Source organism: Podarcis raffonei, chromosome 4 (assembly GCF_027172205.1).
Source record: "Podarcis raffonei isolate rPodRaf1 chromosome 4, rPodRaf1.pri, whole genome shotgun sequence".
Lineage (NCBI taxonomy): Eukaryota > Metazoa > Chordata > Lepidosauria > Squamata > Lacertidae > Podarcis > Podarcis raffonei.
Genome location: NC_070605.1, coordinates 58809034 through 58830802, shown reverse-complemented (window position 1 = coordinate 58830802; position 21769 = coordinate 58809034). Strand labels below are relative to the sequence as shown.

At 42.6% G+C, this 21769-nt stretch overlaps 1 protein-coding gene across 3 annotated transcripts in view; it reads right to left on the bottom strand.

The window, feature by feature from the left end:
• Positions 1-244: 244 nt before the first annotated feature.
• EFHC2 (EF-hand domain containing 2) overlaps positions 245-21769 on the bottom strand; it is a 53067-nt gene continuing 31542 nt past the window's right edge. For all 3 annotated transcript variants that reach the window (XM_053386873.1, XM_053386874.1, XM_053386875.1), the window contains 8 exons: positions 19555-19720; positions 17767-17909; positions 14316-14512; positions 13095-13228; positions 10246-10443; positions 8800-8892; positions 2283-2388; positions 245-562 (listed from right to left, as the gene is read on the bottom strand). In XM_053386873.1, coding sequence (XP_053242848.1) covers positions 464-562; positions 2283-2388; positions 8800-8892; positions 10246-10443; positions 13095-13228; positions 14316-14512; positions 17767-17909; positions 19555-19720 — 1136 coding nt within the window. In that variant the 3' untranslated portion in view covers positions 245-463. The remainder of the gene's footprint in view (positions 563-2282; positions 2389-8799; positions 8893-10245; positions 10444-13094; positions 13229-14315; positions 14513-17766; positions 17910-19554; positions 19721-21769) is intronic.

The window sequence follows — 21769 nt, the reverse complement described above, 5'->3', positions numbered from 1 at the left end:
TGATGGGAGGCTGGTCAAATTGTTTCTTCAATGTAGCTTTTAATGGGTCAGGAGTCGTGTCAGGGTCTGGATCAGCATGGCCACTATCCCCAAGCAACTTGTAAGAAAACAGAAGGGCAGCAGAGTCTGGCTGTGTGTATGTGGTGGTGAGGGACTTGGTCCTTAGCTAGAAACTTCACAAAAACATTTGGAAACTCCTGAGTTACCCAGTGCTCACTGCACATATAACAACCGAGAGTAAAGGTAAATTTAAATGATTTTAATTGTGAAAGTGCATGTACAGTACAGTCTATTGAAGTTTGAAAGAATTACAAAAGTATCTAAATTATATTTCTACAATAAAGTAAAAAAACCAAAAACTTACATTTCCCCAAAAATCTATAACTGTGATTCTTTTATTTAAAAAAGCATGTACAGTAAGTCTCCAGAGAAAGGAAGTTGCAACATTTATCTGCAAGAGGTGCTAAGAATCTTCATTACCAAAGAGATCCACCATGAGAGGTAAGTATTGAACCTTCTTCACTGGAAGGGTCGGTGGCTCCCCTCTCCATTCATCTTCATACTAAAAATAATAGAATAAGTGGTCAAAACACATTTAGGGCTGAAATGGAAAGCAGCCAGAAATGGCACAAAACCCAATTAAGCCATGCTGTCCTCATTTCCGTCCACAAATCGTTATACAAACAGAACTGTGGTATTATAGAGTAACATTAACAAGAATATGTTTAAGCTTAAGAAATCAGATGCAAGTTTCTAGAACGAATGGCCTTAAAACAGAGGCAGAGACAAGGAAAAACCTCAGCAGCATTAAAACTCACCTGGGGAATGCAAAATCACTCTAATCAGCCTTAATTTGAGCAGAGTCAGTAACAGGAGACTAGCAAAATCTTAGAGGCTACTCTGAAGGCGGGGCTGAATATTGATTCCCATGCCCAACCTAAAAATACACCACCACCACAAGAACCCACTGGTTACGTGCAACTAGCGAGGAGCTTGCTCTCCTCAGCCCACCTTGTAATCAACTTGGGTTTCCATACTTTCTTAGAGAACCTGCAGAAAAAGCTTGAGCCTTCCATGAACTTTCCAAGAAAACTCAGAAAGACCAAACCCAAAGAAGCTCTCCACAGTGCTTCCTCCCTCCATGCTTTCCTAAAACTTACCATGATAAAAGGCTGAGCTCAGCAGTGGCAGAAGCCTCATCTTTAAACCAGACCTGGATGTGCATAATTTCCCAGTGCCTCACAAAAAACTCCCCTTTCCCAGGCAGCGTATAATGCTCCAGAGGCATGCCCAGGCCCATCTTAAGGATGAGGTCTCTGTAGCTCCAGAAGCTCCCTGCACTATCTCTCTTTCCATTTGAGAATCAGTGCTATAAAAACAGAATACATTCAATATACTCCACTAACAATATAATATGACCCAGTTGACAGTTTGATGGCTGTCAGGGATGGGAGAAGACCTCATCTTTAAACCAGGCTTTGGAATTTTGGGACATAAATTGTTTAGTTTTTGCTAGAGATTAAGCTAGCTGGGGAATAGTGATCTTCAGTACAGCATTCTTGGAGAAGATATCAGGGCAGTAAACTGCATCTATGAAGCCATGGGACCAGCGAGGAGAAGATTTATTTCCTGGGACCTGTTAGCTTAGAAACTGGTAGACAGATTAAATAAAACTCTCTGGATTCAGTTAGTCAATGAGAGCGCAGCCTGAGGTTTCTGTGTGTCAGATATAATCATCAAGCACTCCAGAAATACTCAATCCTAAATCACAAGTGAGATGAAGATATAATGGATAAAGTTCAAAAATCCAACAGGGGGATTCAAATTCCATTCCTTCCTTTAGTTTCCCTCAGGACCCCCTTTTCATTAAAATGTACTCATCAAAATTATCTTCAGCGATTTAAACAATTAAAACAAGGGGGGAAATACACCAAAAATACTTTGAGGCAAGCTGAGCATAGATTTTTACTTTCAATCCAGATGTCATGCAGCAGCAGGAAATCGGTTGGAAATTTGATGTACTGAGACACCCAACATGTGGCTTATGCCTCATCAGAAGAACGTGCAACCTCAACAGTCAAGTAAGAAGTGGCCCTCGGAATAGGAATATAAGCGTAGTGAAGTTTCAGAATCCACAAAAAGTTTTGGATGTTTTGTTCTCATTCATTACTAAGTACATTTTTTATTATTTGACTGCAATAAATGTTTGGACTTCCTTTGAAAGCTACAATAGGAGGTTCTTGTTTGTGCAGGTCCATTAGTCAGAAATACTTTTGGCTTACCTGTAAAGGCATCAAGATGGTTTGGAAAACTGGAATTGGATGATCTCTCCAGTTTAGCCCATCGACTAGTTTCTTATAATTTACTTGCTCTTTGCAATCTTCACACCTAAAATCAGATTGGGAATGCACATATTCAGGAAGTGACTGGCTATTACTTTGCTTAACACAGCAATGATTTTTCATCCTTTACCTAGAAACTATATTTCTGAACCTATAAAAACCAAATGGACATGAATTCATGATGTGTGCGTGTGTGCAGAGGGGAAAAAAATACCCTTTGTCACTCATTGACAGCCATTCCCTCAACAAAAGGCGGTGGGGCCAGTGGGGGGTCTAGCATGTTTCATCTCCACAAAGTTGAATGCAAACTACAACAGCCATGATTCCATGGAACCCATTTGTTCTTGTGTTACCACCCTCTGGGCCTCTCAAGAAAGAGGCACATGAAGAAGGGCCTCAGAAGATGATCTCAGGGTCCGGGTAGGTTCATATGGAAAGAGGCGGTACCTTACCACTGTGGGAGTACCAAATGAAAATTCCAAATGAAGTGGGAGTGCCAAATGAAAATGTTTAGGTGAGTCTAGTTTGAGCAACCTGCTATTATAAGAATTAACAAATGATGTAGAATAAAGGAAAATTAAACTGTTCATTTATTTTGATTTCATATGCTTGGAGTAGACACTGAATTATATCTGGAATTCTCCTATGAAAAAAGGATGAACACCTGGTTTGAACTGGTGTTCATGTTCCCTTCTCCTCTGTCTGGGAGGGTACGCAGTCAGGAGGGATGTGGCAGGAGTATTTTCTGAATATTGTGCTGGCCTGCTTTCTCTTCCCCGGGCAATTCATGCCTTGATGCTACTATCAGCTAGCACAATTTAATGGCAGGGAGGTTGTGGTCCCTGTAGCTCCCATGGTTTATCTATCATAAGGGAATATTTCTTATAGGCTGATTCCTATGGGACTCATTTCTGAATTTAGAAGCTGAATTCCATGAGGTCCAACCGTCCTATGTGAAAATTTTAAAAATCTTTGTTTATCAGAAGTGTGCAACTGGTTTAGGGATGGTAATTATGTTCCTGTGTTTGCTTGCTGATGGGGAATCTGGAAAATTGCCACAAATATGTTTTACATTATTATTTTTTCTTCTGGTTTGGGACAAGTAATCACTTATCACATAAAAATATTGAACCAATAAATAGCCAGAATTTAGAGATTATATCCAAAATCCTGGATAATAATTATTCCCAATCCCTTATGTTTAAATAGCAAACACACCCAATAAAAGTCAACAGGCATTAAACCTGATTTACACTTCAGTCTAAGAATAAAGTGTATTCTTTCAGTAAGCTCTATGGCCCTTGTAATATATTCTGTGTGTGTTTTTTTTACAGCTACTATTACAACCTTTCATCACAAAAGTATCTTTTGGGAAAAGACTAGATGGCTACACTATGCTAACCTCCTGCAATTTTATTAATAAGCTTTTGCCATTCTCTGCTCACAGGGTGCTTCTTTTGGCTGACTCGGAAAAGACCAGGGGGAAATGGAAGAGCTACAAGGTTCTAAGGAAGAAATGCTTGCAATGCATGTACAGTGTCTGATGAAAAACTTCAGAACTCAGAAAGGGACTTCTGGTGGTTAAGCAGAGGTAATGGCCCAGTGCCCTGAAAAAGTCTTGTTCTTCTCCAATAGCTACCATTCTCCAGCCTCTATTCCACAGTCCACCTGTCTCCATTTTCCAGACCCTTCTCACCTTCCATTTCCAAATCATCACCCCAAAATGAATCAGTCAGTCCAAGTTAACCTGGCTACCTGGATCTCGGAACCAGAATCTATTATGCAAAGCAGCCATATGCAGACTTACTTAATTTGTGGCATAGGTTTTTGAATAGAAGGCAATTTTTGGATATATATAAACCCAATTGTTTATTATTTTCCACTGGAGGGTATGCACTTTAAAAAAACAAAAAACAAAAAAAAAACACACAGAAGGCAGTATTTTTGACCCTGTGCTTCTCTTAACTACTGTACATTGAATTGTTGCTCCATGAATGCCTTTCCAAACAGAACCCCAGATTACCCCTTCTGTTAACTTCAGGTGCTTTTGCACGCTCATCAAGTTTCTTCTCCACCCACGCTTCCTTTCCCGGTAACTGATTTCCAGTACGATCTATGAATGTTTACTCAGAAGTATGTTCAATGGGATTTGCTCCCAGAAAAGTAGCAATCTAGCTGCTGGGTTCTGAACTTACCGTATTTTTCGCCCTAGAGGACGCACCTTTTCCCCTCCAAAAATGAAGGGGAAATCTGTGTGCGTCCTATGGGGTGAATACAGGCTTTCGCTGAAGCTTGGAGAGCGAGAGGGGTCGGTGCGCACTGACCCCTCTCGCTATCCAGGCTTCAGGAAGCTATCAGCAAGCCTGGGGAGCCCGCGGGAGTTCCCGGAGGGCTCCCTAGGCTGCGGATAGCAGCCTGCCGCCCGGCGCGCAGGGCGCCCTGAAGCAGAGCACCCCTCGTGCCGGGCAGACATCCGCAGCATGGGGAGCCTTGTGGGAGTTCCCGAAGGGCTCCCTACGCTGCGGATAGCAGCCTGCCGCCCGGCGCGCCCTGAAGCAGAGCGCCCCTCGCGCCGGGCAGACATCCGCAGCGTGGGGAGCCCTGCGGGAGTTCCCGCAAGGCTCCCCACGCTGCGGATAGCAGCCTGCCACCCGGCGCACGGGGCGCCCTGAAGCAGAGTGCCCCTCGCACCGGGCAGACACCCGCAGCGTGGGGAGCCCTGCGGGAGTTCCCGCAAGGCTCCCCATGCTGCAGATAGCAGCCTGCCGCCCGGCGCGCAGGATGCCCTGAAGCAGAGCACCCCGCGCGTCGGGCAGACATCGGCCAGCCCCACAAGCTCGGGGGATAGCGGGGAGGCGCAGCGCCACCATCCCGCTGTTCCCCGACCTGGTTTTGGAGGGGAAATAAAGGGGAAATTTTTTCCCTTTATTTCCCCCCCAAAAAACTAGGTGCGTCCTATGGGACGGAGCGTCCTATGGGACGAAAAATACGGTAAGTTTCTGAGCACTCCCCACAGCACACTTCAATAGTCTAGACCGAAGGTTATTGGAGCACAGGTAACTGTGGCCAGGCTCGCTCTGTGCAGAATGGGATTGTGCCGTAAGAGACGACGTAAAAATCTTTGAAATAAGTGAAGTGGGGAGGGGAGATCAAAAGCAGCCATGGGCCACAGGGACCAGTTGGGCCTCTAGTGTCAAATCTCCCTCAAACTGCACCTCCTGACTGTCTTCCTAATCTTTCACAGGAAATGCGGCCCCGTGAAGATGGGGTTGAACACCAGTTATCTACCTCCTTTTTCACTGTTCCTATCAAAGCCTGAGTTGTGTGTTAATGTGGAAAAAACAGTGCATGCTTTTTCTACCCCTGTAAAACTAGAACTGTATAACTCAAGAAATAGCTGGGGACATGCTCCAGTTTTCAAATTTGTTGGATCAAGTTTTCAAAGAATATTCTAACAAGTGTGGCACAGTAACATGGGAAACTATTCAAGCCCTTAGCCTTCATTGCTATCAAATAACCACAGCAAATTCAATTAATGTCTGTATTTTAGATAAGTAATGCATTCCTTTGCCCCATTTCATATTTTGCGATATGGAGCCCTGTAGTTTATTTTCAGATTAATACGCTGATTTTAAACACACTGTTCAGAGAAAGCAAGGGTGGGCTTCTCTTTCAGATAACTGGTGCAATACAGTTCACTTTATGAAATACATTTGGGATCAGGGTACACATCACAAATACAGTTTCATATTATTGCTCCATGGTTTATAGATAACAAGGCCCCCATGTTTAATACTTATTACATTTATCATAAGTGATAGAACATAACTCTCTTTTCTGGTTGCATCTATTTAATTACTGCTTTCCAGGAGAGAATTCTTCATTTCACTCCTGGATTCTAGCTGTCCCAGAACAACTTTTGGCAGTTCAGGTTAGTGGGAGTTCTAAAAATGAATTATTTTACTCCCTTTGACTAATGCTCATGAGCAGGTGTCAGAAATGATGAATGTGCAGCAAATTGCAAAAGTCATCCATCTGCCTACCGCAGGGAACTCCCTGAAAAGTTCTTGTTTTATGGAGGCACCAGATATTTTAATAACTGTGCCTTATTTTTATTAGGCATTTCAGAAAAGAGGGGAAAAACAAAAGGTTACCTACTGCTGTCTTATGACAGGCCACAAAAGTCTTTAAAAGGTGAGGAACCATTTCACGTTCTGAGAGGTTTCACTTTTAACAAGGCAATACAAGGCAAGTCTGGCATTATATAGTCTTTTAATTCAATATCAAAGCCCTCAGCAAAACAGGAGATGGGGGGGAGGGGGCTGTTTGGTAAGGAGGAAGTGACCTGAGCAAGAAGCCTCATAGCTCCTGAGAGCCCAAGATGGGTTAGGTAGGAGGAGGAAAATCTGGGCTTCAGCAAGGGATGACAACTTGGGTGGCCTTGGGCCAAGAGACGGCATGCTTCTCCTCCAGTGTACTGCTTTGACCCTTCCTTACACAGAGGCTTCCCTCGTGAGTTTCACAGCACATCTTGAGAAGCCCATGCCAAAACACAGTAAAACTGCAGGTTCATTCTCCCCCACCTCAATGCAAGTATGGGAGCTATAAACCTTGTAATATTCCTAAAGTCACACAAGTTAAAGCAATAGCCCTACACTCTCATTTTGCAAGCAGGTTGCTCAGTACAATAGATGCCCAGCGGAACTCTGACATCTGTGCCATGTCGTTTTCAATCTGAGCAGCCCCACACCTCAATAACAAATGCCCCTCTTTTCACTGAATGTTGTCAGATTCAGACCGCATTTGCAATCTGTGTATTATATATATATTTAAACCGTCACTATTGAAACAGCTGTCTGAACAGCACAGTTCCTAAACAATAATCCAGGCTGTTTCAGCATCTCTAAGACATTGAATCAGAGTGTAATGTACACACACAGAGCTCATGTGATCCATCTCGTTAATAAAAAGGTAAGAAGGGATCCACAGAAAGACAGTTTGCAATGAAGACAAAAATGAAACTCTCATGAGTATGTGAAGCAATCAACGGGGAGAAGCACAACTTGGCAAACTGCTGACAGCTTGCCATTTTATTCAAGTCAGGCTAAAGATTCTGGTGACAATTTGAAGATAGCTGTTTGTTGTGTGAACACTCATCTCATTTTCACCTCAGATAAACAAGTTTTCCAGGTTTTCCCAACTGTTTCAAAAGTTTGCAACAGGAGGCAGTTCCCTCTCTATTCCCCAACAGCCTCAGATGGAGATGGAAGGCTGTTTGCTTCAGCCTGAGTGAGCTGCTCCTCAATCCCTAGTCATGCAGGAATGCTTTGAAGTTGCACCAGGCATGCCTCCTCCTCAGCTGTCTCATGCACCCCTTTGACGTAGGGGTGAGGAACCTCTTGCCCCACCAGCAGGCCAATTTGGCCCACAAGGCCATTTCCCCCAAACCACACCCATCTGTTAATCAGCTGACATCACTCTGATGGGGGAGTGGGGTTCAATAATATATAACAGCCAAACCATCAGGATTTAACACCCCATCAATTCAGCAGCTGATGAGAGAACTGGCAAGCACAGCCAACACAGAATTGCACCCTGCTCCCACTCAGATACATGGGTGGTGGGTTGAATCCTGCTCAGAGCCTAGCAGAGAGCAAGACTGAAGTCACTATTCATCAGCTGGTGAGCAGAGAGTTCAATCCTGTTGGGTACTGCTTCACCAGAGTGTTTGTCCCCTGCAGAAAACAGGCTGGTGAAGCTGACTTCACATGTCAACTCTAGACAGATGGGCAGGGCCACCCAGCTAGCTGTCACCTGATGTCATCATGATGTCAGGTGATTGGCTGGTGGGTAGCCCTGGCCACCTGTCAAAGCTGGACTTCAGGGGAGAGGGAGAAAAGGTAAAGATCTGGACTGACTCATGCTTGAAGGAGAGTGCAGCAGACTCCCTTTTGCAGTATAGCTGGAATTTTAAGAGGGAACAGCACTTCTCTCACCGTGGCAAGATTGTTAGCTTCTACCGTGGGTCATGGCCTATCACATTTCACTTGTTGACCCCAACAAAAACTGCTTTAGGGAACCCTGTACAGGATTAAAATCTTAAGGCAGCCCTGTTCAGGGAAGTTTTTAATGTGTGAGACATCTTAGTGTATTTTTGGTCTTTGTGAAAGCCGCCCAGAGTGGCTGGGGAAACCCAGCCAGATGGGTGGGATACAAATAATAAATTAGTAGTAGTAGTAGTAGTAGTAGTAGATTGTGGAGGCACCCCTTGTTCTACTTCCGGATATCAGCAAATCCAGCCGCAGCAGTGAGACAAAAGAAACGTAGGTGTATGCCCCAGGAGGCTATGTCTCCTTCAAACCTTCCTCAACTTGCTTAAAAACTGTTCCTGGTTTCCAGCATTCCTGACTCAACACACCATTTACATAAATTCATATAATCTTAGATTGAGACTTACGCAGCCAATATCGCTCGCAAAAGATCATCTGCTACTGGTAGCCTGAAGGACTTGCATATGGTCCTGCACTTGTCGCTGGCCAGCAGTCCGCATCTGCACAAACAGAAATGTTTCTCATGGAATTCATTTTTTAAATGAAAATAGAAAAATGTAAAATGCTTGGTTTAAGAGGTGTCAATATCTGCATTTTAAAAATAGTAACCTGGAAAAGATGGTGGGAAAGCTTTTGGAAAGGAAAGCTTCTTAAAATGCAGTCCGGTGACTGTTCCTTGCCTTCAAGCTGCTCCATTGTGTGGAGCTTTGAGTACCAGGGAAGGCTAATACTCATGCCTACTTATTAGGGTCAAGGGCCACAGCTCAGAGGTAGGACATCTGCTTTAGCTGCAGAAGGCTCCAGGTCACTCCCCAGCGCCTCCAGATCCTGCTCAAACTCAAAAGCTAGATGGGCCATTGGTCTGACTTCGTGTTCCTTTTTCCTAAGCCACCAGTCAACCTGTCCATCTCAGTGCTTCTGCCAGGGCCTCCCCCTCATGCACCCTCAGAGAAGGGCTGCAGCTCTCTGGCTCTTCTGGCAAAGGAGAGAAAAGTAAAAGAAGAAACCACCACTAGGCACCAGGCTCGTCTGCCCACCCAAATGACACTCACGCCACGCCCCAGAAATCCCACTTGCTCAAGCACTTTGCCTCCAGGATGCTAAAATGTGCTGAAGGCCAGTGGGAAACAGATTGATATATTCTCTTCCAAACCTGGAGCTTTGAATTAACAGATTGCAGACCAAAACAATTAAGTCAATAGGATTTAAAAATTGTTTCCCTGTAGTAATTAGATTCAGAACATAACAGTGACACTGGATTCTCAGAGCAGCAAAAAGGACAAGCCCTGCCCGACAAAGGGAGGCAAGGAAGATACACTGGGTCTTTCCAAAATGCCGCAAAGGACTTTGAGACAGATGACATATTTTGCCTATGTTCAATGTAAGGAAAGAAGCAAAGCTCTCCGATCACTTAAAGCAGAAGAACACTCCCAAACCACCATCGGCAAAGCAAAGGACTTTAAGGTCTACAATCCAAAGCAGAGGAAGTACTGAAGTTACTTCCAAGTAGGTGTGATTAGGATCAGAGTGTGATTCCCACTAATTCCAATGGGAAAATCAACACGGACAGAGATGGCCTTCCTCACTAGGTGAGGCCACCGTATTTCCAGGAGGGGCTTCATAGAAATTAATAGGAAAATCAGCTATTTCCTCATACCTAACGGAAACATCTACATCCAGCTGCTTACAAGCCATTAGCATCAGAAATGCAGAAGCTGAATAAGAACAACTGTTTTGAAAGTTCAGAAGCTGTATCCTACTGACAACATACACCTTCTGTAAATATATTATAACTTCCCTGTTACCCCCTTGCACCCTTTAAGTACTTAGCTATGTACACAGTCATTCCTTACTTGCTCCGGTCGTTGTACACAAGCATTGCCAAGAGTTGACCAAAATTCTCAAAGCTATTTTTCTTAAGTTGTTCCTGGGCCACTGCTAGAAGATAGGTGGTATCCATTTCATTCTTATCTCTCAAGCTATAGTATCGCCCAAGGGTCATAATTTCATGTTCTGATAAATTTCTATCTGAGATATTCAACAGCAAATTTCTGAGGAAGAAAAAAAATGCATATTATAATTGCTTGCATGAAGTGTACCTGAAAAGAGCAACAAATGTATACAGCATTTTCTGAAGTGGCCTTCCGTTAGTACAAAACTGTGTTGGCACAAAACATACTGCTAATTTTTAACTAGCATCTACACTAAATCTTATTTTTGTTGAGCTTCAACACAATGAAATGGAATGGAAATTAAAAAATGAAATGGAAAAATACATACAGGCATACATCATTTTATTTGTAGGCCGCCTTTCCATAGTTAAAACCATGCTCAAGGTGGCTTACGACATGCAAAAAAACATAATTACAAAAATATCAAAGGTAGTCATAAACAATAAATGAAACACATTGATACAAAAAAATAATATCAATAACAGCAACAACCCCCCTAGCAAAAACAATTCCCTTAACAATACCCCAATTCCAAAATGTCGTAACTGTGCTAATAATTGTGCTTTTTGCAGCTGTTTTATCTACTCATCCAGCATAAACACTTTTTTGAATAGCTGCATGTAGAAATAATGACTAATTCATATAACACGGAAACAAATAAATTAAATTTTTTTAAAAAAACAAAAACCCAAAAAAACCTTCTTCAAAAGCTGTTATATTTAAGTGATGCACAATCTACTGATTTGGTAACAATTTTTTTTGTTATTTTTCTTTTGCTTTCCAGTGTGTTCTGAAGTGGCTTTGCATTAAGAACAAAAAGTAAACTCAATCTGTGTCGAGGCAGCAAAATTTTCTTAAAGCTATCGTGTTGTTAAACTGATTGCACTATAATTTGAAAGTGTTGGTTTGCAAAGTTCTCTTCAAATTATTACACATGTTAAAAAGCACATTGCACAGGATGGGTTTAAGTCATAACAAAAGCCAAATATTTCAAAGAGATGTATGGATGCTTGCTCAAAATCAGTATAACTTTTCCTGATATAAGAAATTCTCAGAAATATAAAACCTCAATATGTGCATGGTACTTTGCCATTTGATTTTCATTTCAATACAAAGACACAACAATCATGCACATTACTTTAAACATCCAAATTGAGTCCCGGGATATGATAAAGATCCATCTGTGCTTACAAAACAGTGCCCAGTTGTAAAATATGTTTGTAGAAAATGGATCAAACCAGGCCATTAAAACATAATGCCAAATCATCAACTGGAGTTACAAGAACAAAATTTGGGGTCGCACTTTAGCTTTCAAGGAAAAAACAAACAAATCATCCGTTTCCAGGCTAGATGGAAAATAAGATAAAGGGCAGGGGGAGTACAGTAACTGGAAGCTTCAGAGCAGAGTATAATTTTTGCATATTTTCTGCCCAGATGAAAATGACTTGGAAGTGGAGTTTGTAGATCCTAGTTTAAACATTTTTACTGTTTCAGGCCAGTGTCCTGCAAAACACTGGAAAATGCCCTTAATTAAAAGACAAGGAGAAAGTGAAATAAGTTTGCGTTTCCACAGGGAGGTTTCGTGTTTACTTTGACAATGTTTCTGCACAAACCTGTAATTATTGCATGTATCAAGAAAAACACAAACATGTATGCATGTTTAGTGACAATTAAATGTGTTTGATGGGATTTATGTAAGTGTGCATAGACTGCAGCCTTAAGGATTTCAAATGACAGAAATTGTCGTATAATGAAAGAACAGGACTGGAAATCAGGAATAGAATATAGGAACAATAAAGTGGGTTTGTCATCTGCTTCAATTTTGCACTCGTCAGTGAGGCTTTTGTGTTCCAACAAGAGCCTTAGGAACAGGGTGAGGTGCGCATCATCAGAACATGCCAGCAACCAGAGTCAGGTGTGTGGACCAAGGCTTGATACCTCACACCTCTTTTTTAAAAAATGGATCTCGGGCAGCTGGAAAACCCTCTGTCTGAATCTTTGGAGAGCAGCTTCTAATCAGAGTGGGAAACGCTGATGAACTGGATGGTCCAAAAGTGTGACTCAGTGTAAGGCAGCTTCACACGTCTGAGGCAGTATACACACCATAGATTTAAAGCACAGCGGCCCTCCCCATAGACTACAGTGGTACCTCAGGTTACAAACGCTTTGGGTTACAAACACTTCAGGTTGCAGACTCTGCTAACCTGGAAGTAGTACCTCGGGTTAAGAACATTACCTCAGGATGAGAACAGAAATCGTGTGCCAGTGGCACGGCAGCAGCAGGAGGCCCCATTAGCTAAAGTGGTACCTCAGGTTAAGAATGGTTTCAGGTTAAGAACGGACCTCCGGAACAAATTAAGTTCATAACCAGAGGTACCACTGTACTGGGAACTGTAGCTTATTAAATGTGCAGGGGGTGGGGTGAAAATGTGCTTTAAGTGTAGGGTGTGTATGCAGCCTGTGTGTATTCATTGCACCTATCATTTATAGCAATGAGACTGCCAAAACTCCACACAATATGTCCCTCCTACTAAAAGCTACAAATTCAGGTCAGAACAAGACTCCATAGGTGCTCCACAGGTACCACTGCTAAGGACCTTGTGTTAGTTAACCTGTTTGTGCTCTATGTAATAGAGAAAGCCAATATCCAACACCCTAGTAGATTTTCTCTCTCTATTATTGATGATATGAACCTCACAGATGATACCCTAAACTTAAACTGCCTTTCGTCTAGGCATTCAGAGACTTACCTAAATTCATCATAATCAATAGTGGTGGTGTGTTGAGGATCAGCAGCTGCAAAAATCTGCTTAATCTCTCTTGATCGAGGTTCTCCTATCGCCTTCAGTTTGTCCAAAATTACGCAGATATTGGCCATAGGAAACTGTAAAGAAAGGGTCCAGGTGAGACTAACAGAACATATATTTAATACATACAAAGTACTAATGCACAGCAGCTTGAAAACTACAGTAGCTAGTTATTCATATCCTTTATGACAAAGACATGCATTAGTTGCATTATATTTGCATTATTTTTAAAACACCAGCACTGAATCCCAAAGCAGCTTGTATAAAAAGTTTTCAAAGTGATGCCAAGTTCAACCTGAGAAAATCAGTGCCAGTCAAAGACATTGTGCTGCATAAGATGTGGCACCCCCTCCACATACAGAAGCCAATTGGACTTGTTGCAGAATCTTACTTCAGCACCGGAAATGGAACAGCATTCACCATTTGGGGATCTTGCACAACAAATCAGAACGAATGTTCAATAAATAGTGGTTGGCATCTAATCTCCCTGCAAACTTTGCTCAATCACATCAGGATGAACGTTCAATAACAGGTTGTCTGGAAGTGACCCTAATGCAACTTTATTGAAACATGGCTATTTCATTAGAATACGTTATAACCCATAACATATGACTTTTTAAAAACAGTGTCCCTAGTGCTGTACTATCTTTTTCAGAATCCTAATTTTATCCCTATTTGGTTGTTCTTTCTCCCAAGGGCTCTTGCACAACTCCTTTGTGGAGAAGGAACCATAACAACTATCAGATGCTCTTATGGATTTTGTTTGGTTAGCTTCGACTCCTTTATCTTTTGCACGGGAAAATTAACTGGTACAGTGCAGACTGTATCAGCAGTTCTCTTTTTTTGCTTTTGCTGATTTATTCTTCCAGGAACAAAGGCAGGATTAGGACATTATGAAAGTCAATCTGCGAGCCTGAATCATCAGGCACAAAGTGTACTCCATGACATTTACCAAAGACATTATTTGGTATGTATCTCGCAGAGAACAGGTTGAGAACATGGACCCGTTTTTCTCACCGGGTCATTTTCAAATGAGACAACGGTGGCTCTGTGTTGATCTTGGGGGTGAATAAACAGTGGTTTTCAGAGCCACCATTATTTAAGCAAGATAATAAAACTCCATACGCTTTAAAGGCCAAATAAGGATTGGAAAGCACAGCTTGCCTCATTTGCATGTTTCTCCATGTAGTTGAAAGCATACTCATCAGCATCCACCAAAAGAAAGACGTGTCCATGGAAACACACTTTAGCTCCGACATACAGATCCTTTGCTGTGTAGTACTCAGACAGTTCAGCCTTATATAGCTCTTGCCCAGGCTTCTTAACACGACCTCTTTCCAGGAATTTCCCACCAATTATCCCTGTAACAAGAGAACAATAAATAACAAGTTGTATATTTCAGAAAGAAACCAAAGAAACTGCACCCTCAAATTTCCTATCAGCCAGCTGGCCATACCACAATATTTATTTCCACCTTTAAATGCAGATTCCTTGATATGGCCATTTCAGTGTCTGACAAAGGAGTTCCTCATCCTTCCTCCCACCCACAACAACTAAGTGCAACCCTCATAAAGTTTCTCCTGTGGGTTGGGAATGGTGTGGGATGCGATACAGGAGCCTGCTGGAGAGGAATATGAACGTGACCCACTGATTTCAATGGGTTGGATTCCACATTATGTTAACTTAAGGAATTCCTGGAAGTAGGGGAATGGGAAACATTCCTTCCATCAATTTCTTTAAGTTATCTTATCACCCAAGCCTAGGGTGATTCCCATCAGTCTCCCACACCCCGTCACACATTGTTCAGGAGTGTCTCCGGCCCTCAGGAGAGGTTTTTCAAGGGGCTCCTGTGGCTGAAAGGAGATGGGAAACTTTCCATGCATAAACTTCCCTAAGTTAGTTTATCCTAGAATCCAAGTCATTGAAATCAATGGGAAAAGTTAGTTATCCCTAACCTTTGGGCCATGCAAGCTGGACTGATGAAAGCTCAGTTGAAGATGTGGCGGTACCACCTGGTCAACCCCAGATTTACTAAGTACTTTTTTATTCTGCCATTTTCCATTGTAGAATGGAAGTCTTTATGCTCTCGGGGAGTCCACCATCCAGGCACCGACCCAACCAGAGACCCTCTTAGCTTCAACCAAGTGGCTGCTGTAGCATGTGCCCTCAGATCATTCCCTTGGGCATATAATACTTTGGGCTGAACAAGCAGTACATGAACTCTGGTATGCCTGTGGTTCATTTCCTGCTTATACCTGCACTCCCAACCAAAATCCCCAAAGTATGCATTAGGCATCATAAAATGTTTCATATGTATTATTTGGTGATATAAGTGTCATAAAAAGGGATGGGCAATGCAATGAAATTCCATTTAGAGTCCAAATTATAAGTAAATGCAGAACCTGTAATGCTTTATTCAACCTGAGTTTGGTTCAGAAATCTTCCTTTCACAATAAAACTGAAAGGTGAAAAATCCATTAAAGTAAAATTCAGGATCTGACTTAAGCCTGTAAAAGCATGACAATTTAAGAGTCAAGAATAGAAGCCAGGTCACAACAGCTTCCTCCCATCTAGTTACTGATGCATATAAGACCATCAGTTTGAGCAGACAGCTGCATTATCTAGTCAACAAAAGCTTTTAATGCCATTATTGGTTCTGGGTTTCTTCACTTAGAGACATTTACTTTCTAGCAACTATAAAATAATTTTTGCAATGGAAAAATATATGGAAAAATAAAACCAATTATTCAGAAGGTACTGACAAAGACAGCACAGCCCAAACTTCTCTCTCTCCCTCCCTCCCTCCCTCTCTCTTTCTCTCCCACTAGTGTAAGGATCTGGGAGGTTGGAGAAGGTGCGGTATTTTGTTTTCAGAAATACAGCACAACACAAAGTATACCATCTTGTTTACCCGAGCACAAACAGCACCTAGGAAAGAGTTTCTATCACTTCCTCTTGTTGCAATTCCCCAGAATGATGGAGTATACCAGACCCAACCTTCTTGTATGAATTTTGATGGTGATGATAAACAAGTCTGTCCCCATTCCTATCACCACTAGCTGAAGAAAGAATGGCTACTAGTCTTATCAGCTGTTATCACAGATGGGGAATTTGTGGCCTTCCATATGTTGGTCTTAGTCTGAACTCCCGTCATCCCCAACCAATGGCCATGCTGCCTGGGGCTGATGGGAGTTGGAGTCCAATAACAGCTGGAGGGGCACTGGCTCCTAATCCCTAGGCTATCCGATGGCTGTAAATGTCTCTGAACACCAATTGCTGGGAATCACAAGTTGGGGAGAGGAGTGTTGTGTTCAGGTCCCACTTTCAGGCTTCCCAAAAGGATTTGGGCAGCCAAGCACAAGAGTCTAAAAAAAGAGCCAGAAGCCAGCTCACACATCCCTTAGGATTGCCATTTTCATTGCCAATGGAGCCTTCACCCTATTCTTCACACACCAGCAAACTACCCAACTTATTGTCAAGTCTCCCAACCCGTTGGCAGTACCCCCATCTCGAAAGATATGCACAACTGCCTCTGAGGCAACAGGAGCCACAAAGTGCACCAGATAATTATCATAAACACAGGGAGAGAAAAGGGTATAATCCCTTTCCATCACCCCGGCCCCACCCACCAACAATGAACCTTCATCCAAATCCAACAGACTCTACCACCTGCAATCCATTTAGGCCTGGGAACTGCAGTTGCATTGCGTAATCTCCTTAAAAGCTAAACTGCATTAAATTCTCAGACCACCAATACATTACTGAAGCATCAGAAAAGTGCACCTAAATTTGCTTTCCCCCGCTCCCCATACAGCATGCTGCATATTAAATGCCCATACAAAATCAAGTACTCTTTTGCTACTGTGGAAAATGGTGGATTTCAGTTTAGAAATCTCTATCCAGTTACGCAGTTTATGGCCAGAGACAGCAGGAGCTTTTATTGGTGATTAACACCTGAATAAGAACAAATTGGGGTGTGTGTGATCTAATTGGAGGAGGTGGCTACCACAATTACAAACCACCCAGATACTAACCAGAGGACATGCACCCTCTGAGGTTGTGATTTTACACAGCCTTGTATTTAAGGATTTGCCTGCTAGCCATAGGATATCTCCTCATCATAGAAACGCCCTCCTTTCTTCCTCTGCTAGCCCCCAACAGACTAGCAAAACATTATTCTGCAGGGCAGGGACTTTTGTAGGCTTGTAGACAAGACTGAGTAGTAACCTATGTGTCCGGGGCATACAAACATGCTACAACAATTTGGGTTTTTAGAAATAAGCAAATGTTTATAAAGCTTCCTGCACATTCAAGTCTTCACCCTCAAAGGAGTTTGGCCACTGCATCTCTGCATGATCCATTGTTATGCTGGCACTAGTTCGTTCCAATCCAGCTCTGCTAGGGGTAAGTAATCCTGGGATGGTCCTACCATTTCTAATGCAACAGGTCTGTCTGCCTTCAAATGAATGTGTGTGCCTTGTGTGTCCCTGCACGAGTTATTTCTCGCATTTATTTCCGCCCAACTGACGAAGGCTGTGATCCTTTAAAATAAATAAATGACTAAGGCCCTTCGCCCTTTTCACTAGAATTACCTAGAACTGAATCTGCCTCTCACCTGTATTTCGTTGGGGAGGCTCAAACACTTGAATGGTGTCATCACTCAGATAATAAGAAACAATGAACTTCCGGTCTTTGTCAATGGGATCAGTAGTAATAAATTGTGCAAGAAATCGCAGTAAATTACTTTCGAGGCCTTGCCTGTAATAGCAGAAGAGGTACAAAGTCAAGATTTGTCTCCTTTCCCTTTACATGGAGAAGTCCTGCCATTTGTTTAGTAAAACGAATAAAAAGTTAACAGTCTTTGGTCAACTTTTACATCAGTTTGAACCACTGAGAAGATTGCCATTACCCATGCCCAGGTTTTGCCTTTAATGAGTTTGTTTTTGTGTTTCCAAACACATTTTTGTTTGGGGGGTGGGGCGGAATAACCAACCTAAGCTTAAGCAGTAGCAAAATATCAGAAGCTGTTTACCATTCTAAAAAGTGTTCACTCTGTGAGGTAGCTGATTAAAAAAGCAGCATACAATTTTACAAACTAAAGCAATAAATTGTAAATGGCACTCCAATAACAATGTACTCTATACCGCACCAGACAAGAAACACATGATTTTATGGATCTGGAGTTACTTGGCAGGACATGACCACACACTACCCCCGCCCCTGCTCAGGTGAGCTACCAATAAAGGAGACCATACAGTTGAATGGGATCAAATCAAGCCACAACTTTATTGCCTACAGATGAAATGGTTTGGCACAGGCATTGGGTAAGCATTTATTTCCGGGCTGCCTACCGGAAATGACATCAGGGTCAACCCAGCAGCAGGGATTCCTATGACTTACATCAAATAGGGGGATCCCCGCCTCTAAGAGTGCTGAGGCCCAAGCCCCCCGTCTGGGCAAATGGTCAGAAGCAACTCCATCACGGATCCCTTTAACGGGATACCCTATTTCTGGAGGGGAAGGTGAGGGTACAAACACCCCCCCCAACCAAGGCTAAAAATCCCCCGGGTCTTACGCTGAGCTTGAGCCAACTAAGCCCGGCAATTGTGATCCCACAAAGAAGAGCTGGGCATCAGGGGCTGGTGTGAGCTATTTTAAATCCCTCAGGAGTGGGCCTGAGGGAAGCCTGATTGTTCCCGAGAGCCTGCCCCCTGAGAGCCCAGCCCTCCGCACCACTGGCCAATTTGGCAGGCTGACGCAGAGCAGGATTTCAAGCCAGCAGTGGGAGCTGAAGTTTGTGCTCCGGCAGGGATCAGACCCCGACACCCAGCCCTGCATCGTCAGCAAGAGGGGAGGCGCTGGCTGTCCCACAAAGCTGCCGCACCACCAAAAAGGGGGTAAGCGGACATGTCTGGGCTCTCCCTCCATCATTCTGCTAATAAAAACTCCCAAGCAAACCACAGTAACACAGAAGCACTGATTCCAAAAAAAGTTTAACAAAACCCAGAATCCCTTACAAAACTGATAAAGCATCACTAGGCAGCACAGCATGTGATTAGACAGTGGAAACAGGAAAAGTAAATGGGAAAACAAAGGAAGGAGAGGACAGCATCCCTCCCCCGTTACATACTGGACACTAGTGTGTCACTATTGTGGTTCTTGTTATCTCTTTTAGAGCTAAGCCTTTGAGATTAACGAAAACAGGCATGTATGGTAGGAACACAGACTCTAAATTCTGAAAATCTATTATCGGTTTGATTCATAAGAATTATGAATATTACAAAGCCCTTTTGTAAAATCGGTTGACATAAAAACGTTTAATGGTAATTTCCCTCCCCCTCTCACTTTCCATTTCAGGAATCGAGGGGGGGATAGGTTCCAAATATTGCCTTTGCTCAGGTACCTGTCTTTTTCCATGAATTTCTTGAAGTCTTTTTGGGGTGGTTTGGGAAGCAAGCCCGTGCAGGAGCAAAGGGAGTCCTCTTCAGAGCCAAATCCATGATACGGTGGGAACTTTCTTTCTACTTTCGGAGGAGGTGGCGCTTTGTACGGAATTGGAGTAAAGTCCTCTGTAACACAGAATTGGCAACTGACATTTTACTGTTCAGTTCCTGAATATGTTAAGAATGGCTCTGCATTTGAAGATATGAGGTCTCAATCTAAGGAAACAAAATTGTTCTCCCCTTTTGGCAGATATATTACTGAAGAATAACGTGTGCATTTTAGAAAAGCAAATGTTTCCCCTAAACAGGAAAGCCCAATTTTGAAAATATTTTTCAAGTTGTTTCCTCTGGGAGCATACTGTGATTGATATTTTTCTCTGCTTTCTGTCAACTTCTCTCTATGGATGGGAAAAACCGAAATGTTTCCGTGAGCCTTGGGAGACTGCCAACAAACAAAAGTCCTTCTTATCTTTGCAATGGGCTCAGCCTTTTCAAACCTGTCTTTTCCACTCTGTGTTCTTTTCTTAAATGCTGCCTTAATCCCGGTGAATTGATCTCCACTCATCTCATGAACATAATTTACTCGTTGACATCATTACCATAGTCAACAATGTGTAACTTGCATGGAGGACCCAACCTTTTACATAGTGACTGCCGGGTTAAATAAAACTATTTGGGGGTTAAGCCAATTCATTTCCATTGAGTTCACTTGGTTTATATCAGTACATTTTTGCTGTTTAAAAATAATAATCATGGACAGACATCCACACATGGCGGTTGAAAAAAAACAAACAACCAGATCTGAGAAGGATGCGTGTGCAGAATTAGAAAGTAATGGTGGGCATGTGTCCTTTGAGAAGACAGAAATGTAGCGTTTTCCAATGTATGGGTAGCCTGGTGCATCTGGGTTTCAGGGCTTGCATAACAAATACGACTCTGATTACAATCTCTCTTGCATACCAACAGTGCCATCTAGTGCAACGCTAGCAGATGCACTAAAGAGAACTTGCATGTTGAAATGGCGTCCCAAAGGAGGCCAAAAAAGCGGATGGGCTGGGAAACAGCTTACTTTCCTCCTACCAGGCAGTTCACAGACTACACTGGCTTCAGTCTGAGATCAACAGGGATATATTGTTCAATGGGCCCTGAATTAAGAGAAGCTGCTTTCCTCCCCCAGGGAACATTTTTGCCACTTTGCTTGCTCGGGAGGTGGGTAGTGACAAAAGCCTTCCCCCAAAGCAGCTGCAGATTTCCTTTAGCTGAAGGATGCCAGGTAGAAACACTGAGGAATGTTAGAGACAAGGAGGTATAAATCCTAGCAAAAGTTAACAACCTTTTAATACCACCTATCTGAATTATTTAGGGTGATGCTTAAATCTCCAACTGCATTCAATGATAATTAAAAGGGCTGAACTTTAACTGGATGAATCTGCTATTTTCATTTTTCAGTTTTAAGTGCAGCATGCCCACACTTCCACATCAGTTTATGCTTTTTATTATTATTAAAGTGCTCCCCAAACTTCATATGCATTTTAATGCACATTCCTCCTAATACAGAGATGCATAAAATCATGCATGGTGTGGTTAGAGACAGATTTTCTCCCTCACTTGTAATATTAGAACTCGTGGACAGTGAAACTTAGTGTTGGAAGATTCAGAGCAGACATCAGGAGGTACTTATTTACACTCGTTGGCATCCATCTGTCTCAAAAGACAATGCAGTGCACCTCCAGGAGCAAAGTCAAACCACTGGAGTATCACAGCACCCACTGTGGCTGCAGAGACCAGTAACTCATAACTGCTGCCTCCCACATTGTTTTTGCTGCTTTGGCAGCACTGAAGTTATCTCTCTGGGGCACAAGCCTGGGCAGTGTGTATAGAGGTCCTTGGCTGCCCAGACGACAATTCCCCCCTCTTGGCCTCGCTGATGTGGTCCAGTATGTCATCTACTTCCTCACCTAAGTAATCAATGTTGAAACTTATGTCAATCTAATCCTGAAATAATTGCTGGGTTAACTTATATAAATAATTTACCACAAATAGATAGGAGCAATCTAGGTAAAAGTAATTTATACTGCATAAGGAAAAACTGCATTATATGCAGATTTAAGTATATTTACTTGGAAGTAAGTTTCATTTATTTCAATGAGACTTACATTCAAGGAATTATGTTTA